At 33.9% G+C, this 23,015-nt stretch overlaps 4 protein-coding genes across 9 annotated transcripts in view; all 4 read left to right on the top strand.

Annotated features, from left to right (window-relative positions):
* Positions 1 to 12,254, top strand: part of LOC129805581 (diacylglycerol lipase-alpha) — a 44,615-nt gene extending 32,361 nt beyond the window's left edge. For 3 of the 6 annotated variants that reach the window (XM_055853599.1, XM_055853598.1, XM_055853600.1), the window contains 3 exons: positions 4,160 to 4,292; positions 9,290 to 10,682; positions 12,127 to 12,254. In XM_055853599.1, coding sequence (XP_055709574.1) covers positions 4,160 to 4,292; positions 9,290 to 10,682; positions 12,127 to 12,176 — 1,576 coding nt within the window. In that variant the 3' untranslated portion in view covers positions 12,177 to 12,254. Of the gene's footprint in view, positions 1 to 4,159; positions 4,293 to 5,037; positions 5,151 to 5,385; positions 5,446 to 9,289; positions 10,683 to 12,126 lie in introns of those variants that run through there. The other 3 variants (XM_055853603.1, XM_055853602.1, XM_055853601.1) reach the window with 1 other exon arrangement.
* Positions 12,255 to 16,164: 3,910 nt separating this feature from the next.
* LOC129805650 (uncharacterized) lies at positions 16,165 to 16,880 on the top strand. The gene is made up of 3 exons (XM_055853695.1): positions 16,165 to 16,520; positions 16,588 to 16,746; positions 16,807 to 16,880. The coding sequence occupies exons 1-3, from the start codon at positions 16,412 to 16,414 to the stop codon at positions 16,836 to 16,838; spliced, it is 300 nt and encodes a 99-aa protein (XP_055709670.1). The 5' UTR covers positions 16,165 to 16,411; the 3' UTR covers positions 16,839 to 16,880.
* Positions 16,881 to 16,999: 119 nt separating this feature from the next.
* On the top strand, positions 17,000 to 18,855 carry LOC129805636 (DNA excision repair protein ERCC-1). The gene is made up of 3 exons (XM_055853677.1): positions 17,000 to 17,486; positions 17,546 to 17,719; positions 17,847 to 18,855. Exons 1-3 carry the CDS (start codon positions 17,058 to 17,060, stop codon positions 18,030 to 18,032), a joined length of 789 nt encoding a protein of 262 aa, XP_055709652.1. The 5' UTR covers positions 17,000 to 17,057; the 3' UTR covers positions 18,033 to 18,855.
* The window catches only part of LOC129805577 (uncharacterized), a 98,169-nt gene continuing 93,629 nt past the window's right edge, over positions 18,476 to 23,015 (top strand). The window contains exon 1 of the mRNA XM_055853581.1: positions 18,476 to 18,541. The gene's annotated coding sequence lies outside the window, so the exon portion shown is untranslated. The remainder of the gene's footprint in view (positions 18,542 to 23,015) is intronic.

Below are 23,015 nucleotides of genomic sequence, written 5' to 3'. Positions count from 1 at the left end.
TGGCATTGGAATTTTTCAACCAGTGACTTTCGTGTAAAAAAAAGGTACATTGCTGATAAGTCGCTTAGGGCTTGTTGACGAGTGGACCAGGAGAATCAAGAGGACATCATTGGAGGTTCAAGATATGTGAGTGATCGACTTTGGGGCGCTGTATTTTGGAGGAGACTCGGCCTTTGACATTAGATCATCACGGAAACTCTTAGTTTGCATCTAGAGCCATCTTGGAGTGAATCTTTGAGTGAACATCTTTAAGAGGCTACATAAGAGGTTGGGGCCTGAGACAAGTAAACCTCTTAAGTTAAGAGTACTAATTAAGAAGTTCAATTTTTCGAAAGGGGTTAATATATATGTCGATGAGGAAAGTAGCGAGTCTAGAAGAACTCAGAGAAAATTCGGTAAAGAGAGTTGTAGAAAAAAGGGAAGCGAGGGATTCTATAAGAGGGGGGATTACGCCGACTAAGTACAAACTAAACGAAACAGAAGAGAGTTCAAAGATGCCTAAGAAAGCTTCCTCGCCTGGTAAATCAAAGGAGTTCCCTATGGATACGGTACTAGAGGCTTTAGAAAAACTTACAAATGAACTGAAACAAATTAGAATGGATTACTTATCAATGATAGAAGAATTTAAAGATGTGAAAGAAGAAATTAAAAAGGCTCACGACGAGAGGCAAAGGGATGTAAATTGGTGGAAAGAAGAATCAAGGTTATTAAAAGCTAGAGTGGAAGAACTTGAAAGACGCGAAAGAAAGAAAAATTTCATATTGACTAACGTAAAATTGGTAGGTGATGGGTCAGTAAGGGTGAAGATTAGAAAATTTCTGGAGGAATATCTTGGTGTGAAAACTGAAATAGAGGATGCGTTCAGTGTAGGTAGAGAGAAAACAAGATGGATAGTTAAACTAAGGAGTTTGGAAGATAAGAGAGAAGTTATGAGGAAGAAAAGTGAATTACGAGGAAAGAGGTTAAATGGCTATAGCATATATATAGATGACGATCTCACGGACGCGGAAATGAAAGTGCAAAAACTGTTAAGAGACAGAGGAAGAAAAGAACGGGAAGATGGAAAAGTTGCAAAAATTGGGTACCAAAAAATTTTTATCAATGGCGAAAGATGGGATTGGAGCGAAAAAGAGAATGGAATAGTGAAGAGTTCTTTTTTAAGAAGATTTACTTCGCAGGAGGAAATGGACGCTCAATAATGGTTAGTCAAAAATTTCGGAAAAAAGGAAAATTAAAGTATCACGTAAAGATCGTTTGAGGGCTAGGAGTTAAAGACGGAATTTTTTGAAATTAAGTGCAACTGGTAGAGTCAATATTTTTTCTGCAATTAAAGTCAGTAATAAACTAGCAAGAGCTTATAAGACAAATTTTTTAGTGAAGTAAGGAAGGATTTAATAGAAAGCGCAAAATGTTACAATGAATATGATGTACAAAGAGATACTGATATTTACAGAAACTTGGCGACTGGCAGGGTTGTACAATAAGTCAAAAACTTGGAAAATTATTTTTAGGGTGTATGGCCAATTTTAAAATCTTTGAAGGTGACATGAATGTAAGAATCTAGTATTTAAAAAGTACTGCTATACATGAATGAGAATCAACTGGTCAGGCATTGCTAGAAGGAAATAAGAAAGGGAAGGTTAATGGTAACTTCAAGTTAATGAGGTACAGAATTCAAACAAAAATACCGATGTTGACAATGTAAGAACTAATGTATTTTCTAAAAGGTCCATAAAGGACGCTAATAAAGAATTATATAGATATAGTAATGAGGCCCGCGAGGTCCCTCTCTATTATCAATTTCTTTTTTTCTAGAGGTCCTACTCTGTCAAAAACCATCGAGAAATCCTGCTCCTTAAGTGCGATTTTTTGGCTATGATGAATTAAAGTTGCTGAAAATTGACTTTCGAGTATATTGCATGATATCACATATAATGTTAGTAGAAGACGTCTAAAGTTTTTAATGGTGTATCTTAGCTCCTGATGAAGATTACTTGGACGAATTAACTATTATTAAATATTACTGCAATTCCATCCCTACGAACGTATCTCCTTCCCCTTCAGAAACCACTCTTTTTGGAGTATTTCAAGAAATAAAGCGCCTTTATTTTAGGTGTGATTCCTTCTAATCACACCTATTTTATATGTTTTATAGTGTCCTAGCGCACATTCCGTCCTTAGACACCTGTAACTATGTAACTATCATACAATGTCAAAGTTTAATCACTCTGGAATGCCTATTTCTCAACCGATTTTGTCAAATTTTGATTTTTTGGAAAGGTCTTGAAATTTTTAACCTGTACACATAGATCCTAATAGAGTATAATTTTATAAAGTAGCAATAATTGATGTGTTTCGCTTGAATTTTGTTTTTTGGCAAAGTATCAAAACCGTCAAGTCAGTCCAAAATGCACATGTTTTTCTAATTATTTCTACACTATTTTAATTTTACTTCTCCTTTCCCAACTATTGAGTTCAAAAACAAATCGAAAACTTATCAGAACGATCTTCCATTTCATGAGAAAATTATATACGCGGCATCACCCCAAAACAAGTAACGTAAAATATTAGGAAGTTCATTAATAAAAGAACTGACATAGTGACACTCATTTATTTTTTCAACTCAATGGTAAAGAATTAAGTGGAAAAACGATTATTCTCGTATTCATTAAAACAATTTTTTTAAATTTAATTTGCATTACTAAATTTAGGTTCTTTTACTATGAACACTTCTTCAGAATCCATTCATACATTTAGGTCTCATCCTTAGGAGACTTACAACTGATAGAAAATCACAATGTTTGCAGCTTCCTCTTATAAATAATATACATAAAAAATTAAAAAAAAATCTTTTTCATATTGGGTTATAGAGATATTTTAAGTTTAAAATTCGTCAGCCATACTCTTCAATGAATTTACAAAAGCAATTAAATTTAAGTCGCTTGAAACATTGTAAGAATTCAACTCTATAGCTATTATGAAATTTAAAAAAAATTGTAATTTATTAGACTGAATAATAATATTTTAATAAAATAAAATTGTTAAAAAATGTGTTTTCCTTCTGTATTATGCCCAATGCACAATAACTTTTGTTTTGTAAATATGTTTTTGACATTTCAATGAGAGTGAATGAAACAGAGATCTATTCATCTCGCTCTCTCTCATAGGAAATTTTGAAAACATCTTAGCAAACAAAAGTTATTGTGCGTTGGGCATTACAAGTGTGGAGCTGTTATCTAAAACTTGATTTATCACAAATAACGGTGTTTTGTGTGGTTTTAATGCCGAAAGACAATTTTTATAGGAAAACATATGGTCCATTTTTTTTTTAGAATAATTAATATCCCTATCTCATCATTTAACCGGTAATGTTCCAATTTTTTCTTTAATATCCTTGATTATCATTAATATATCGAAAAGGATAATGTGATGGGATTTACCACTTTAACAAGTATATTCTCCTTGGAAAAAAGAGCTAAGGTTATACAAGATCATAAAACTGCAAAAGCAAAATTTCTACAAAAGAAAATTCGAAGATCTTCATACTAAAAAATTAAGATTTTTCTTCTAATAATAAGATAAAAATTTTAAACAAATAAGTGTTAATTCTGCATAATTATTAGAAAATAAATCATATTAGAGTCATTCAGAATGCAAAAATATCATAAAACATTTTTTGCCAGGTTTTTGGGTATCCTGCCCCACTGTGCGACGGTACACTAAAAATTTTATTAAGTTTTGTCGTTTCCTTCTTAAAAGAGAAAAGAAAATCGTAAAAAACGACTAATTTTTAACCTCCTTATTCAGGCTATCTCCTTAAGAAGCATTATAACAGGTGTCAGAGAGATTTTATCTCATGTATGAACCTTTTGTTGGCACTAAAAAAACACTAAAGGAAGATTTCGGAAGTTTAATTGGTTGTTATCAGAGCAAGGTGTATTTAGAAATACCCTCGTTTGAACAGAACCTAAAAGGTTAAAATAATTTAATTAATAAGCTAGTAATTTTTGAGTTTGCTCACAATATTTGAATTAATTTTTTTTATGGGAAAGTCCTACAATATTTGATTTAAAACCTTACGAAAATGGATTATTTTGCAAATTGATATAATTATAGAGCTAAACTGTTTTGAAATAACAATAATTCGATGATATTTCAGACAATTGCTGAAGAAGAGAGAGCCTGTCTATCAAGCAATATGGGCGAAGAACACTGACTTCGATGAAGTCCTCATTTCACCTGTAATGTTCAAGGATCACATGCCCGACAAAGTGCTGGCTGCCCTTAACAAGGTAAGTGATTCCGCCTCAGTATTTCCACCCAAAATGTTCTGCAACTCTCACTAGTGTTCCCTCATGTAGAACTTTTTTTTATTTATTTTTTTTTTTAGTAGCAAAATTCCTTTTTATATGATGATGTTAAACTGTTATCCATAATATCTAGCTGAGTGATTTTGTGTCACTTTAGTATCGAAACAACACATGATAGATTGTTATAGAAAGACGTATACCCATCCCATATTATAGATTAATAGCAAATGCTAGAGCTTTTTGAGTAATTGTTTTCCATGATGAAAATGTATATTTTATTTTATGTATTTTTCCATTAACCCATTTCCCTTTTTTTGTTTCACTTCTGTATATATAATTTTTTATACTTGTGAATATGAAGTAAATCTTGTATTTCCACATCATTTGATCTTAGCGTAAACAGAGAACAAGAGAGAATTTAATTTTCCTTGAAGACACTTTCATTTTTATGCCTCTCTAGCTAGAAAGTACCAAATACTATGTACAACACAATGTTGAATATATAATCTTATTTTGAGGCTTAGTGAATCGATATAAGTCTTAAGAGCTTTTACAGTCATGGGTAGATTTACAACGGACTAGAACAATTTATCTTTTCACATGTCTTTTCTCTCTCTAGACAGAGATCCTTTTTTTCCTTCTATCTAAACAAAAATCATACTCTATTATTTATTTGGAACAAAAAAAAATATGTTTTTCGTTTTATGCAACATCTGAACTCCTTCAGGTCATGCATTTTAAAGAACGACGTCCTCCAAATCAGGATATTACACCACCAGCCACAACCTCAACCATCACAATCACTCCAGATTCGCTTCCCAGATATCTTAAAGATACCAGGTACTGATCCAATTCAAAGGCAAAAGAATCTTCGTGTTTCTTTTTTTTAAAGAAGAATTCTTTGCGATAAGAAAAGACAACTTTGTGTGAATTTAACCATTTGTCTGGCTCTCTCTAACTCGATCTCTGTGTCGTGCTTTCAATCGCTATTTTGCTATGATTTACTTTGTGTTATATGATTTTGTACATTATATTGATTTTTATTTAATTTTTCTTTTCTCCCTCAACATTCAAGCTATATTGTTTGATGCTTTGCTCGTTGTTCCCAAAAGAACTCTCTTTTCCGCTCTGAAAATCCTACGAAGGATGAAGAGAAGGTAAGTTAAATACATTTTCAAGTGAATTGCTATTGAACTGTGTTGTCCATGAAATTTTATTCTATTTTTGCAAAAGATAATTTATGCTTAGTTAAAAATAAAATGCACTCTGCAAATGCATTTTAGAGATGAAGCAATTTAAAAATAATTGTACGCGTTATTTGAGATGTTAAAAGATTCCCTGAGTTTGAAAATAATTGTTAGAAAGGGAAATAATAAAAAAAAGTCTCAGAATTTAAAATTTACGTTTATGCAATGAAAATCAGCATCTTCTAGAGAGATCTCCACGGGCTGATGGAAAGTGCATCATGCAATATTTGTTTTACTTGTGTAAAACTATAAATTTTATGTAGCAATAAACTTTAAATAATGATAGTATTCACCTAATGCACTTGCTGGGGAAATAAAATACATAATTTGCAGTACCATTTTGTTTATGGACTCTTCGGTGGTTTTCAAAGGACATTAAAAATAAATAATTTTTATTTTTTCCTATATTTAAAAATTGAGAATGGTTAAATAGTTTCAAACAAATTAAAGTTATTGAAAGCGCTCTTACGGAAAAATTTTTGTCTAAAATAGAAATGAAAATTCATTTTTCACATTATTAAAGCTTCAACTGCAGAAGTCTGCTGACGTTAATTTAAACCATTTAAACATTTCGTATTTATCGCATTTATGCAAATTGTCCCACAGGGGTAGAAATACATTTTATTTAGGTTTTCTCGCTTCGTGGAAAATTATGCAAAGTTGTTGCATAAGGTTGGACACAGAAAGTTTAACATTGTAACCTATTTTGAGCTTTCCTCAATTCTCTTTTCTGATGTGAATTCTTGTTGACAATTTCTTTTCTTAGATTGCTACACTATATAAATAGATGGATTTTGTAATTATTTAATATGAAAGGAATATGAGACATGAAAAGAATTAAATTAAAAATGAAATAAAAGAAATGTCAAAGCGTCCCAGATTTGCAGAATGCTCGAAGTCACGAGATTAGAGCTATAGTAAGGTGGGGTAATTGGATCGTTTTCCGAAGAGTCCTGCTTAAACGCTTTGTTTTTGGACTGATGAAATTCTTTTTTACTTCTTCTAAATCCATAGAATTATGCACCGTTTCATTCAAAAACATAATATAAAAAATATATATTAAAAATATTAAAGAAAATTTATAAAATAATGATAATATTGAAATGTCAGCATGCATTAACTGGATCGCCTTTTCGCTAATTCACTTTTAATTAAACCTTTGGATTTAAAATACTTTTTTCATAAAGAAAAAACAATAAATGTTTTCAATGAACCATGTCATTAGCGAAACTTGACTGTATTTGTGAATTATCTTAGAATTTTTTTAAATGATCTTTTTGGGTGTATACTGGTTTATTACCGATTAAATTCATTTACAAATCGAAAAATAATTTTGAACTAGGCCATCGGAGGGGAATTAGTGTATTTTAGAATTCTTTTATCATTAGTAACATGCTCACGTGCAAATAAAAAGGGATGTTTGAGAAAAATAAATCAATTATGATTACTTGACCAATTCATTACCGATTGGGACTACCGATTACCGATTGGGACCTTTTCAAAAATCAAAATTGTACCAAATCGGCTGTTAAATTTTGTCTTCGATGGAGAATTTTGCAGTAATAGGTATGATTGGACGAAATTTTCATCTAGACTACCTCTCAAACATAATCCGAAAATTATTGAAAAAGCTTGGGCCAATTTTGAGAAAAACCAAAATAACATGGAATTACATGGGTTTGTAGAGGGGTTAGAAAAAAGGAAAAACCCTTCTAGATAGTGACCATTTATGAGAGGTCATCGAAAACCGGAAGTTAATATATTTTACAGTTTGGCCTCTAGCTCGGGAACAAATTTAAGATCAAGTGAAATATAATTTCCGGAAAAAGGATTCAATTATCGGTACTTAACCGATTCGATCAAGACTGATGCATCCGGGTTCGAAATTTCAATACCTTTTCAAAATGTCTAAATTTAACCAAATTGGTTAAAAATGAGCCGTCCAAAGTGATCGACCTTCAATAATTCTAAATGGCGAATTTTCCGGTCATAGATTTGTCTGGATGAAATGCTTGCATGGACTACCGCAAAACATATTTGAAAATAAAGGGAATCTAGGGGAAAGCGCGCTACCTTCGGACGATTTATGCTTCGCACAAATTTTGTTTGAATATGGCGCATTATAATATTGTATTTTAATAGGTAGTTCAATATCTCAAATTTTTAGAAATGAGGTATGGGTGAAATCCATAAGGAACATAGAGAAAAAATGGAATTGTCCGAAGCTCGAGTCGTCCGAAGGTAGCGCACTTTCCCCTAGATTCCTTTTATTTTTAGATATGTTTTGGGAGTGGTCCAAGCAAACATTTCATCCAGATACACATATGACCGGAAAATTATTGCCGGTCATAGTACCGTTGTCGAAATAAACCAAAACCAACGGTTTTGGAGGGAATGGAGTCTGGCTGGGGGAAATAAAAATCATACTAATGATTCTTGTATCAACAAGATCCTTGTATTTTTTTTTATTGTGGATCACCGAAAACCGGAAGTTGATATTTTTTACCGTTAAAGCTCCAGGATGGTGAAAAGTTGAACAAAAGCGGATTATATAACTGTTCTCTCTCTTTGAGTTCGAGCGGTAAAATGGTGATAATTTTTTTATTTAAAAAAGAAACTACGAAAAAGAATTTTTTTAGCTATGGAGAGCAGTATTTCAGTATAGATTATTTTTGTGCTGTTGCAACGTAACCCAATGCTCTTAATAGATATTGAGTGTATCTGTTGGTAAATAATGGCTAATAAAAAACACTCTGAATGGGGATTCTAAACTATTCTGAATTTTATGTTTAGTTATATTCACAGCCATTATTTGAAATTCCGTTAGGAATAATACGATATGAAAAATTGGCCTAGAAAGTTTTAGAATACCTTTAATGAGCGTCATTTTTGGGTTATCGTAGCAGAAGATTTTCACGCTTCGTACATACTCTGGGTTCCAACACTTCACATATTTTCCATATTTCCTTAATGAATTTGACTTTTTTTCAAAAAATGTGTTACTTAAGACTAACAATTAAGATATCTTACCATAGATTGGTTAAGTACAAGCCGCTATATGTAACATATTGCCTTATTTTCATTATTAAACGGTAAATAGTCTCCAAAAAGAAGTTTTGGCATCAAATTGCGAGAAAGAATATTTTAGAATGAATTTGTTTTATGCAGGACACTCGTGAAAAATGGAAAGATAAAATATAAAAAGTAGATTTCTGATGTTCGTCAATATTCCGAAAGACTTACCAGAATTTTCCTAAGTGTTAACGTAAGAATTATGTGATATTACCCTAATTTTGCTACATAACATTTTAGTAACTTTAATCAACTCTTTTAATTTTTAAATATCTAAAAAAAATAAGGAAACTCCTTAAATTGAAGATGTTTAAAAACATGGAAATCAAATGAGCTTCCAAATTATTTAATTATTTTATTGCTGTTATGGAATAAATAGTAAATTATATTGTTTTTTTTTAAATATAATGCATGACAAATATTACTACAAAATTGCAACCGAAAATTCTGTTTCTTTAATTTAAATTTACAAGTATTCCTCCCCTACAAATTTATTAAAATTTGTTTTAAAGAAAAGGTAATTTTTACGTTAAAAAAATAATAAAATTATTTTTATATTGCTTCTAAGCTGGTAACAAAATATTTGTGGGATTATTAAAAAGGACAAAGCTTAGTTAAGTGTTTTATATTATATTATATTATTATTTTTTTTCTTTACAGGTTGTAACGTCTCATGGACCACGTAAGCCACAACGTCAGCATTCAAACATAAATCCCTCCACAGCGGCCATGGACATACCGGATGGCAATCACTACAATCACCGACCACAGAGTCCGGTGTCGCACAAAGTTTGCCTCGAAACGTCCTTTACCAGTCTCCAGAGTCCTGCCGATGCACCTCCGTCCAGCAAAGGCTCCTCTCTGGCAGGTAGCTTTCTGGGCAGAAGCCTTGATGCTTCGAGTCTGCTGGAGGACAGTGGTTTGGTGAGGAGTATGTCGGGTCCGGCAAGTGAGGCCACAACTGTGCTTCTTGCAGAACCTCGCAAAAATGTGGCCTTTGATACTACCAAGCAAGGAAGTGCACCATCACCGGCACCCACAGTTCTGGCCTTTCCCCGTGGCATTCTTCAGAAACCCGGTCTTCCCAGGAAACCCGTTAGTTTATCCTTTACGGAGGGACGTCGAACGCCATCGGATGTGGTGAAAAAGATTGATCTCATTCACGATGATTGGTTCGGATTGGCACCTCTGGCTAGTCCAGAAAGTCTCTCTGAAGTGTCCAGCATTAGTTCACGTGCAAGTTTGGCTGCTAGTCTCGCAACGAGTATCGAGAAGTGCCTGGGAGGTATAATTCAGACTCAGAAGGATGAACCTTTGATAGTTGAGGAGATGCATACGCCACGGATTATGAGACGAGCCCCTAAGATTACAGGAAATCTGTCCACATGTGCTGATGATTGGAAAAATGTTGAGCAGTACAAGAGGATGGGTCAGGTGTTTGTAACATTTCCCCGATTGCCTTCCACAAATACCAGCAGTTCCAGTGATGATCAGACCTTTGGTTCTGTGGACTCTGCAAATGGCCTGGGACACTTGAACTTTGCCCCTCCTGGAGGTACAATCATCAATCACGAGAGTTCAAAGTCTGCAGACAATATTGATGACAATGGTGGTGAGATGATGAACACTGCTAAGCTCACGATGAGCGACAGTGCCATACTGGATACTCCTGGCAAGTCTGTTCCAGCCAATCAGTCCATTACTCAATATCAACGCGTAGTCACAGCCAGCTCCAGCGACACCTTTCACAGTGCAATGTCCTCTTTATCTGCCCTGGAACCTGTTAAACTTCGCTCTGGAGTTCTAGAATCGCACTTCCCTGTATTTGCTGAATGTCCAGAGACATCGGATCAGACTCAATTGCTCATGGACTCTCCTCGACGGAAGTCTCCAAGTCGCATCATGTGCAAGAAGCGCAATACTCCCAACGATAAGATTTTCGCAAAGAATGAATCGCTGCCTCTGCTAGCGAATCTCGTGGAAAAGTCCAGTCCCACGAAATTCGTGAAGCGGAAAGCATGCGTCTACCCCATGTCCAGCTCACCTCATAAGGGTGAGAGTAGTGTTTAGGAGGGTAGCTCGAATTTTTGATATTTATACAAAGTACAAGATAATAGGTTTACGGAGTGGAAGTTAATGGGCAGGAAAAACTAATAAAAAAACACTCCATGATGTGTATATAATTTTTATGAGCAGTTTTACTCGAAAGACTTGCAACTGTTGATTTTGTGAGATTTTCTCTAATTTTCCATTTGATCTTGATTTTCTGAAATGCGCTTTAAACGGAGATTTCTCAATAAAAATTTAATCTACAATCAAATTGCAAGATCTTCGAGGACAACTTCTTTAGAAGACAATTTTTTAGTTTTAACGCTAAAAATTTCTAGGGGAAAGTACGCTACCTTCGGACGACTCGAGCTTTCGGACAATTCAATTTTTTCTCTATGTTCCTTATGGAATTCATTCCATAGTTCTTTTTTGGAAATTTTAGGCATTGGATTAGCTATTAACCCATTCCTTACCATGGTATTATACATCATACACAAATTGAGTGATTTTAGATGATTTATTTCTGAGCAATTGCTATACGAATTGCTGTCGGGAATGGATTTTTTGTTACTTTAGTCCTTCAATTACTTGGACAAAATAGCCTGACAGAGATGGGAATACATTTTATTGTTCTTTTTTCGCTTCACGTGAAGTCATGCATAAATTTTGCTCAAAATGGCGGACGGAAAATGCGACATCCCGTTGAATTTGTTAAAATTGACCTTCATCCTCTTTCCTGATTTGAATTCTGGTTGCCAATGTGTTTTCTTGGATAGTTACTCTATCTAAATCAATAGAGTTTGTAATGAATTAATGTGTAGAATTTAAATTCAGTGACCGTTAAGACGTGTGTTTGACAGAGGCTCCCCGCGCCCCCTTAATATGTAAAATTTTTTTCTTTTCAAAAAATTCATCTATTAATCTGTAGGAAACTAATCCCAAAATATGAACATTCTATCTCAAGTATTTCTGGTACATTGACTGAATGGGTTAAAATACAATATTATAATAAGCCAAATTATTTTAAAACACATTGAAAAAAATGAATTGTCTGAAGCTTGAGTCGTCCGAAGGTAGCGCGCTTTCCCCTACATGATATTAATTGCCTGAAATTGACTGAAATTTTCTTAAAGAATTAGTTCAAGTACAAAACTTATTGAGAGCTACTTTTCTCAGCAAGACCACAAATTTCAGAAGTTTAGAGAGAAAACTTCTCCAAACCACAAAAAATGTCCAAGGAAGTCTACAATACCAAGTTTGGGGGATATGCTTTGCATAAAGTGTGGCATTTGCGATGAATTCTGCGGGTCCAACTGTGCCAAAATCAAACTCAATTCTCAAGTTTTGGTGAAAACTTAAATTGTTCTGCAGTTGCATTTCTAACAAATAGCTCTCTCAACTTAGAGTGAAAGGAAAAACTTAGAAAAATATTTCTTCTTTTTTTAAAGGATTTCCGTCAATTTGGAGCATGATGGATTTTAGGCGAAAACAAATTTAGTGAGTGCAATTCTAGTAAAGATAAAAAAAAACAGAATCTCTTGTATTTATGAATAAACTAGTCTGAATTGAAATTGAATATGAATTGAGTATTGTTTGAGTAAAAAGAGTATAATTACAATACAGTTTCAAAAATATCATAAATTTCTCACGATTTTCACCTCAATTCTTGGCTCTTTCCATTGTTGCTGGTGGCCTTTGGCGGGATTGTGTGATTTACTCCAAGACTTTCATAAATTCAGCGAGATTAGGGGCATACAATTAACAAAATGACATCGACGTGCATTGATTTTTTTATTATTTAGTAAAACTTTTTATGCTTTTCCTCAAAATATTATTCAAAATCATATTTTATAATAGAAAAGATTTTGTTTAAAAATAGGGTTATTTTCGTCCTAACCTAAAAAATATGCAAATTCTCATGGTTTTATCCTTGAATTTTTTGTTCTTGCAATAGTATCATTAACTTGAAAATAGTGTAAAAACTTCGTTCAATTGAGAACTTTTTTATTCAGTGTAGACATTTTCAGATTTTCTAACACTGCTTCTTTTAAAATGTGAATAGTTTTCATGTTTGAGCATAACCTGTTTTATATCAATTACCGCTAAAATTCCAAAAATGTCTTTGACTTTTAAATGAAGCGGTAAAAACGGATATAGATAGATATAGATACATAGATAAATTTATTCTTCAATAATGCTTTCGAAGTACAGTATCGTTTAACTGAGATCCCATGTAGTTTTCAGCGTCCACTGCCGTCTTAGCGTTGGTGACCAACCTCCAAAGCAAAACGGTGGAAAAGCTCTTTCTCAGGTTGTATATGCCAGTCATGTAAAAAACATGTTTAAACTTTTTCTTTTGAATACATAAAATTCCAATAAAAAAAGAGAAAAAAAAACAAAAACAGAAGAATTTGCCCTGTTGAAACTGTACTGCTTTGCAGCATTGTGAGAGGTTAAAAATGGCTGGCTCTTACTGAGCTGTAAGCCATTTGGGACAAGGTCCCATGATAAAAAAAGCGAGATGAACACTAATCTTGAATGAAAGAATTGACAAGTTCGCTTATTAAATTAATATACAGCATTTTATTTTTACATAAATATTTGATAAATAGAACTAACTTAAACATTCGTTGCTTTAAAAGATTTAAGCATTAAAAATTGACGTTTCTGCTAATAATGATAAGGGAAATTTTCTTTTCAAGAATCTTTTTTTTTTTAGAAAAAAATAACAAAATTGCTTCCAGTGTGTAGAAACCTCAAAAGTTTAAGATGCAAATTCTTTAAAAATCGCCAAATCTAGTAAAAGTGGTCGCAATAGTTATAAATTTGAAAATTAGACAATGAATGAAATCTGGGAATAGATATCTATTCCAATTACGGTTAAACAATCAATCAATTTCTCGCAAAAAAAACATGCTGATCTGACGATCTGTCGATTTTTGAAAACAAATTGTCCTTGGGTTTGTCGATTTGCAGTTCCCGGTTCACTAAAATAGCCATTTTTCTTTCCTTCATAAAAGTTTTAAAATTTTAAAAATTTGAACTTAGAGAAGAACTTAAATTTGTTCTCGAGCTAGAGATCAAACGGTAAGAGATATCGACTTCCGGTCTTCGATAACCCCCAATACAAAAAAACAATATCTCTAGATGTTTTTCCCCTTTTCACCTATTCCCGTCCCCGCCCTAAAAACCGTGTTTTTTCGGATTTTTTTCAAAATTGGCCTAAGCTTTTTCAATAATTTTTTTTTTAAATAATTTCTTAATGGCTTTCTCATTGTCTATAAATAAGATTAAATCAGCCGTAATCCTATGTGCATACAAAAAATATGCTAACGGAGAGGGCTTTCTCGTGAGTTCGAGCATTTCGCAAAGTTGGGACGCTTTGTCATCTCTTTGTGTTTTAATTATTTAATTTTAATTATCTCACGAAAGTATTTCAAATTGTTAATTACCGTACATAAACTTGCAGATCTACTTCCGGATCAAAAATTTTGTTGGTGTTTCCACTAAAAATATACCCTAATAGGTTATGTACTTTTTTGCATCATGGCTTTTCTGACATGTTTATGGAATTCTTTCGTTTGTTTGTTTCCGTAAATCTCTAAATAAAATCTTTTTATATTAATAATTCAAAAAAGCATTAGATAGTAATATTACTTATTGGATTTATTTTTAAATTAAGTATATTATAAGTTTCAATCGAAAACGAATACATTCAATATGGTGGACTAATCATTAACCCTTTAACGACGAGTGGGACACCGGTGTCCCAAAAACGAAAACTTTTTTGACTAGGGGAGGTGAGGTGAGGCTACTTTAAGCTGTGGTGCTACATTGCTATACGATTTTTCCGTATTACTTCTAATGGAAACTGGGTTTTAACATGATGTAATTTGGATAGAAAAAAAAATTATTGATTTAAATAAAATAATTGTAAGGACCAGATTAATTTAGAAATAAGCGAAAAAGTTGTATAACATTCTAGCTCCATAGCTCAAAGTAGCGTCACCTCCCCGTATAGAAAGTTATTTTATTCTCTAAACAGCCAGAAAAATATTTTTGTTTTTGGGACACTGGTGTCTCACTCGTTGTTAAAAGGTTAAGGATAATTGGGTCACCAGTGACCCAAAAAAAATTTCGGAAATTTGAAGTATGTTTGGTTAGATGGTTACAAAATCCAGGAAAAAAAAATTTTTTGACACCCAATTTTTGTTCCTCTCGTCCATAAAATGTTGCAACGTAAGTTAAAGAAAAAAGGGAAGAAATTAAATAAGAACTATAGAGTAAGTGAGCTAAATTTCGGCATAGTTGCATGCAAGCGCCAAAGTCTCAAGTTTGAAACGTAATATTTTTAATACAACTTGAATTATTTTATTACTTGTTCTTAAGGAGTGTTCCCTGGAACTTTGTAGACAGTTTATCATCTTTATTTTCTCTAAAATCATTTTTAGTACATTTTAGAATGAATAAAAATGTGGACATAGCGTTGGTGGCCTATTCCGGCCACCTTCATTCTCATAGTTCCTTGTCCTTCCGGAATTCTATCAATGTCTTTTTCAAATCATCTTGTTCGTCGATGCGACATTTCTTGTTATTTTTTGCATAGTCTGTAGAGCAGAGGTGTGCAAGAAACCGTTGAAACCGAATGAACGTCAAATGAAACATGTACATCAATGGTCAAAACGCTACTATAACAAACTTATTTCGACGTTAATTCGGTTTCAACGGTTTCTTGCACACCTCTGCTGTAGAGTATGCAAAAACTGAAAATTCATGGAAATTCGACGAACAAAAAATGTGGCCTAAATTACAAGCTGGCCGGAATTTGGCACACTTACCCTATATCAATTAACGAAAAATAGCAATGCATTGGATACACTCAGTCCCGGGATTATGCACATTTTCGGGACCGAAAAAAACGCGCGCAATGGCATTATGCATCGAAAAAAATTGAATACTTGCAGGGGTTTTCTTTTGAGTAAATTCCGTAGAACGAATTTTGCGCGGAGTAAAAGTAGTTCAACCAAAAAGGTTCAACTTTTTAATAGAAATGCATTACCAAAAGTACTTTTTGGCCAGAGCTCTTCAATAAATAGTTAGAATATTTTAAAAAATTTATATTAATAAAAGCAGTTAAAGTTTTATTCTGATAAAGAATCCCTGTGTTTCAAATCTCCCGCATCGCAATATAGTATACATTTAGGCGTATTTCAAAGATGATTTCATAAATTGACTCCCAATGGTAGGCAAACTTGCATAATGTATGTGCATAATTTCGTCAAGTGCATAATCCCGAAGTGCATAATGCCGGGACTGTGAGTGTAGTCCGAAATGTCCGAGATTTTTTGGCTTTTTTTTTTGTTTTAAGGTATACGATTGTCTTTTGCAAATTGTCTGCCCCTCAATATGATGCGAGCTTCTAGCAAATCAGCGGTAGCATTTGCTTTTGATCAAATAAGGCAAGTATGGGGCTGGCGTGGGGACTGATGTACTTGGGATCTCTTGGCGTCTGCACTCCATCTCGCAGTTGTACGCTGATCTTTCTGCGATTTTCGCCATGGCGCGATGATTTCACGACGAAAAATGTAAATCACAGCTCCTATATACAGGTGTTATTGAGTGTATTGGGCAGAATAGTGAGTGTGAAAGGTGGGCGCGCTGACCATTTTCGTGGAACAGCTCGATGGCAATTTAGTTTTGTGTGCGACCTATAGCGGAAAAGCCATCTGCAAGATGCTGAGTTGGAATCTTTTGGGAATCTTCCTGGTTATTCTGGCACTTGGGCAGGTATTTTCTGTGCCCATGGTGTACAAGAAAACAGATCGTGAGGTGTATGAAGCAGGTGCGTTGTATTTTGTTGCATAATTGAGGAAATCTTCTCAACACACCTCCCACACATAAATTTTCAGATCTTGTACCAGTTTCTTCCACGGTTATTCCCTTGACTGTTTACGAGGTGAGCTATGGCAGTGGAGGAAAAGTCAGTGAGGAGTACAAGAAAGCTGTCCTCAAGCATCTCCACAAGAAAGTTAAAGTTAAACCTGAAGATCCTGATAAACTCATCACAGGTCAGTCACACTTTTATTTATTGGTTTATTGGCAAATCTAATAGATTTGTTTGCTTTCAGTGAAAGATATTGCCGAAGACAAAAAACTTTAAGTGTGAATTTTTGCTGCAAATAAAGATTTTATTGTTATTTCTGTGAAATCTTTAGAAAATTGCTCAATCTCTCCAAAAGTTAACGTTTTTATTTTGAATGCTTTTTGGCAAGGTCTACACTTCCCGCGAAAATTGTTTGGATGTTATTTCCACTAGGTGGCTCTGTGGTTGATTGGAGAGTTTTGTGTTTATTTTTTCTTGTGAAATTGCTGTTTTCTCATGGATTCTGTGGATAATGCTCTGTTGGATGATTCCTTTGATGCTGAACTCCTGCAAGTGGATGCCCCAACAGATCCTAAAGTGGCAAAACTAAGTCAGGAACGTCAAGAGGATGTGAATGTTCCTGGACCATCACAGGCTCCTGCGGCGCCAAAGGAGAAAATTGAGGTTAAGGCTAATGTAGTCAACAAAAATCACTGTATCCTGGTCCATCCGAAGCAGAGAGGTAATCCTCTGCTCAGGAGTATTGTCAATGTGCCCTGGGAATATGATGACATAGTTCCGGACTACATTGTCGGGCGGACTTCGTGTGTTCTATTCCTGTCCCTGAAGTATCACAATCTCAATCCGGATTACATCCATGGAAGGATCAAGAAGCTGGGAAATATGTTTCAGTTGAGGGTTTTACTCGCCCAAGTGGATCTCAGAGTAAGAAAGCTATTGCATTTTGGAAAAAAATTACTCTGACAGAAGATATGTTCTTTTAGGAACCGCATGGAGCCCTCAAGAACATCACCAGAGTTTGCTTGCTCACGGATCTGACCCTCATGTTGGCATGGTCTCCAGAAGAAGCAGGCAAGATCATAGAATCATACAAAATGTTTGAGAATCGTTCGTCGGATTGGATCAAAGAGCGTCCGGCAGATGATCCTCATACCAAGGTACAGTTCCTACCTAAAAACATTTGAACAATTTCTGTATGAGTTTTTAAATGGAGAGTGTGACGATAATTTTTTCCCTGAGCTGTAAGGGCAAATCGCCTGAATGTATGCAAATTTCAATTTTCAGCTTCTGACTGCCCTAAGTAGCATAAAGCACATAAATAAAACCGATTCAATGACCCTGCTGCAAAACTTCGGGACACTCGAGAATATCATGAAGAGTTCCGAGGAGCGTCTTGTCAGCTGCCCAGGACTCGGTCCGCGCAAAGCCAAGAAACTCTACAAATTATTCCACGAGCCCTTCTGCAATTGATGATCAGCGTGACAGTCTCAATAAATTACTTCAAGATGTGCACAAAAGAGAATGGATTAAGAGTCCCTTTCGCGAGATGCACGAGCCATTGATTGGCGGCAATTGTTAAGAGTACACTCTGTGCAGAAAATGAGTTGGGAGAGCAATGGGCAATCTTGAAAAAAAGATTGCTGATGTCATGTTTAATTTAAGCAGGCGGGGGGTGGGTTGAGGTGAACAAAAGACATTTGAATTGACTACAGGAAGCTCAAGAGTGATTTTTTAAGTGACCACCAGACTAAGAGCATCGGTCAATGATTCTTCCCTTTGTCCTGTCCACGTACTTAGGCACGAAGCACTGGGAGATATTGATGATGGAAAATGCAAGGAGAATGGGAGGTGAAAGAGAAATAACGAATGATTTAAGTCAAATCCGAAGGTATTACAATAAAAAGTAGATCTCGCGAGTGCGTCTCATGCTGCAATGCCAAGACGAAATTGGGGGTTATTGGCTAAGGGAACTCTGAAAGGTAGGTAATTTATTGAATTTCATATCTAATAACATCAATTTTCTACTTGTTTTCTTTTGCTACTGACATGCTCAAGAATTTATTTATACCACATGCTGCTTCCAATTCTTATTCTTCAACATTTCTACAATGGGCTTTTGTCTCAAAATGTCCAAAATTCAACTGAAATAAGCAATAATGGAAAATAATAATATTTCTGCATTAATTTTAATGAAAAGGCGACAAAGGCATTGTTGAAAATTCATGAAACATTGAATGTGAAACATGAAACATGTTTTTTAGGAAATCAGTAAAATTAAAATTACAAAATTTCACCTTTTTGTATTCAATGCATTTTTTTTTAACCTCGAAGAATAATTAGATTAATAATTATTTTATCAAAATTCGCCGAAAAAGATCTTGAAAAACTTCTTAAAATGCAAGAAAAGGGGTGGCAAAGCATCCCAGGCTTTGCGAAATGTTCGAACTCGTGACTTATGCCGGCTTCAGACTGGAGGTTTAGCCCAGTTCCCGAAGGTCTCAAAAATCTAAATAAGAAGCAATTTTATTGATTTTTAAAAATCTAATGGATCATTTGTCCTTAATATCCAATTCTAAACAACAATTTCCTAAAAAATCGTGCCTGATAAGGAATTAGAGAACTTAAGCCAAATGGCTAAGCCTTAGGTCTGAAGCCCGTCTAGATAATATAACACCTCAAAAGTACTTTCGCATCATTTACCGTTTACCGGTACTCAACCGATTTGAATCGATTCATAAATCACTCAATAGATTCCACAAAATATTTCAAAGAGTAATAAAAATTGTATTCGAATAAAAATTACTTATCGGTAAATAATCGGTTCATTACCGGTACACAACTGATTTGAACCGACTTATAAATCACTCAAAATATTTCCCAAAATACACCTCAGGAGTAATTTAATTAAATTTCGTATAAAAATTATTTATCGGTTATGAACCGGTTCATTACCGATTCAAAACCGATTGGAACCGGTTCAGTTTTGTCGAAAATTCCAAGACCTTTCCAACAAGCCCAAACATGACCCCATTCGCTTGATAAATGTGCTCTCTAGTGTCTTTTTAATCTTTGACCTTGTAAAACCTTTATTAGGAATGATTCAACGGTATTTTCGTCTAAAGGCCTCTACACATTGGGATCAATTTTCGTCAAAAATTGCATTTTTGATAGAATTTTGACATTTCCACCTACAGAATTACAGGCAATTTCTTTCAAAAATGCATTTTTTGACGAAAACTTCTCCCAATGTGTAGAGGCCATAAGGACGAAATGTCCGTCTGGGTAATCTCTAAAACATATCCAACAATGAAAAAATCAGTTTTGTAGGGAAAGGGGAGGGGTGGGGGGACAATGAGAGGCATGTTAACGATCCTTGGGTCGACTTATGGGGGGATTCCCCGAAGGTCCCAAGTCGCTATCTCTTACCGTTTGGCCTCTAGAGCTAGCGACAGCCGGACGAACAGACGGACAAACAGCGTAATCCTGAATAAACCAGAATTATTGCGAGCCTTCTGGATCCCGTTTCAACTTGAACAAAATCCAATTAAATTAAAAAAAAAAGCCAAATTGAATGTAGTCGGCAAAAAATCATAAAGATTTAGAAAATGAACCCTTATACGGGCTTCAGACTTAAGGCTTAGCCATAAGGCTTAAAGTTCTCTAATTTTTTATCAGTGGAAATTTTTTGTAAAATTTTCACTTAGAAATGGACTATTAATGGGAATTAATCTATTATCGAAAGAACAAATTAAATTTGTTGCTATTTAGGATTTTGAGACCTTCGGAAATTAGGCTAAATCACTTGTCTGAAGACGGTGTTAATGATAAATATTCAAGATGGTTCGAAAAAAGTGACTTAGATGCTAAACTACAAAAGTACTTTCGCGTCATTTACCGTTCATCGATTCACAATCTATTGAAGCGAATAAACCGATTGAATCGCTCAAAAGTTCTCTCAAAATAGCATAGCTGTAACTCGACTAATTTTCGCACAAAAATTACATATCCATATATAATCGGTTCATTATCGAATTTTAACCGGTTGGAATCGGTTTTGTAAGGAATTCCAACACCTTTCCAAGGAGCCAAACATGATACCAGTTGGGTGAGAAATACTCTCTCTAGAGGCTTTTTAATTTTTGACCTTGAAAAAGTGTTATTAGGAATGATTCATCATTTCTAACCGTGTCTTGTAGTTCAAGTTAATCAAAGAATCGAGAAAAAAATCCGTGGAATTTTGCTAAATCGAGCAAAAGGGGAAGCAAAGCGCCTCAGGCTTTGCGAAGTGATAGAACTCGTGACTTAGATTTAGATTCTATACTTTGCATACGATTTCAACCGATTCATAAATCACTCAAAAAATCCCACAAAATAGTTTTAAGAATGATAAAAATTGATTTTCGAACAAAAAATACTTATCAGTTCATAACCGGTTTATTGCCGGTTCACAACCGATTTAGAAATCACTCAAAATATTCCCAAAATTACCTTACACTGAGAGAAATCCGTAAAGGTCAAAATAACATTCCTGAAATGTTAATTTTACTCTGCATTATTGATCCGAAATCGGTGTAAATATTATGCTTTTTAGGTGTATTAGGGGTTAAAGTTACGCTTTTTCATGTTAATTTTACCCTTAGAAAGGTGTAAAATTAACACTAAAAAATGTTGATATATTTTTACACCTAAAAAATGTTAAAATTATGAGAAAAAAAGTTAATCGCACCCCCTTTTGTTCTCAGTGTAGGAATAATATAATTGAATTTAGGATAAAAATTTAGTTATCAGTCATGAAGTGGTTCATTACCGATTCATAACCGATTTATAACTGACTGGAACTCGTTCAGATTTGTCAGAAATTCCAAAACCTTTCCAACGAGCCCAACTCATTCGATTGAGAAATGCGCTTTTGAAAAATTTATTGCATTTATTCATATTTTTTTTTAATTTAATTTAATGGTTTAGAATTAGAACCACTAAATAATACCGTTATATAATTTAGGTGTCCAAACAGATTTAGAAGCTAATGCCCTACACACACTTACGATTTAAGCCGAGATAGGACTTAGTGTAAAATGATGGAAATGAAGTCTAACTATTATATATTTCGAATATAATTACGCCAAGCCATCTCTCGGCTAATCCTCAGGTCTGTCAAGGCCCTAAGTTATATTATAATATGGCTCAGTTACACTTAAACATAGGAGAAAAATCCCAATTTCAAAGGTGCCCCACTTCCCCATAAGTGCAGATTTTTACGATATTTTGCGTCTAGAAGCGTCTTTGGAAAGTTCTATCTAAATCACTAAGGAATTCTTATTTGACAGATTTAAATTATTCTTGAAAAACTGTTGCATAAATTCTGAATAATACGTTGATCAAAATTTATATATATTCTGTAAGAAAAATAAATAAAAAGGCGACAAAAAACTTAATTGTTTCTTTGAAGGATCATTAAATTGTATGCGCATTGTACAAATTTAAGGTGTTGATTACTTTTATCTTGGAAGCTTATCGAATTTCGAACTTGCTTGATTTTTCCCGACATTCAGTTACTGATTTAAAATTAAAGTTTTTGATCGTCTGCAGCAGATTGTTAAAAAGTAATTTTTAATTAAAAATGAAGTTCGTAGTAGAATCGTAAAAACGTATAATGTTGTGGGATCCGATATTTCCGGAAAGACGGGATAATTCTGAGGGAAAGAGCAATTCTTTGACTCCAACTCCAAGCTCTTATCAGTGTCTGGAGCAAACACTCTTCCCAGTTTAAAGAAATTTCTGTTCGGTTTTTACTTTTCTCACAGAACAAAACTGATGTTTTAGATTTATTAGAATTTACGTATTTAGATAAAATTTGTGTTAGATTACAATAATTAATATGCCAATGTTGTTTAGATTTTTTTTTAATATAATAGTATTATTATTTTCTGTGTTTTGTACATTTAGTAAGCGATTCAGTATTTCGATAACCCATCAACGATTATCCAAGATTTTTTTTTATAAAAGGATTTTTATTTATTCATCTAGAAATAGTTCAATGCATTGACATCAGTAAAAGCAAGCATAAGAACCCATTTGATTATGAGATTCTAACAATAAATCCAAACTAAAATATAATGGGAAAATTTTGTAGGATTTTTAATTTATTCCTTAATAGATTTATAAAATATTTTTGATCTAAATTCTAAATACTTATCAAAAAGTCCTGCAGGCATACCCTCAGCTCTTATTAGCTTACTATTACCAAGAGGTTCTAAGTAATTCCTTTCTTAAAATTCATTAAAATCTGTTCAGATGTCTTCAAAACTCTTTAAGCTCAAGATGGGGAATTTACTGATAATTTTTCCAGGAAAAGAGTCTAATGCCTTAGCGCCGGGGATTATCCTCTTGGTAAATCTTAAAAAAAAAATTCTAAGGACAATGAGACATCAGTAAAACCTTTCCATCTCCAAA

The sequence above is a fragment of the Phlebotomus papatasi genome, chromosome 3, assembly GCF_024763615.1.
Source record: "Phlebotomus papatasi isolate M1 chromosome 3, Ppap_2.1, whole genome shotgun sequence".
Lineage (NCBI taxonomy): Eukaryota > Metazoa > Arthropoda > Insecta > Diptera > Psychodidae > Phlebotomus > Phlebotomus papatasi.
This window is presented reverse-complemented; position numbering and strand designations above follow the sequence as displayed.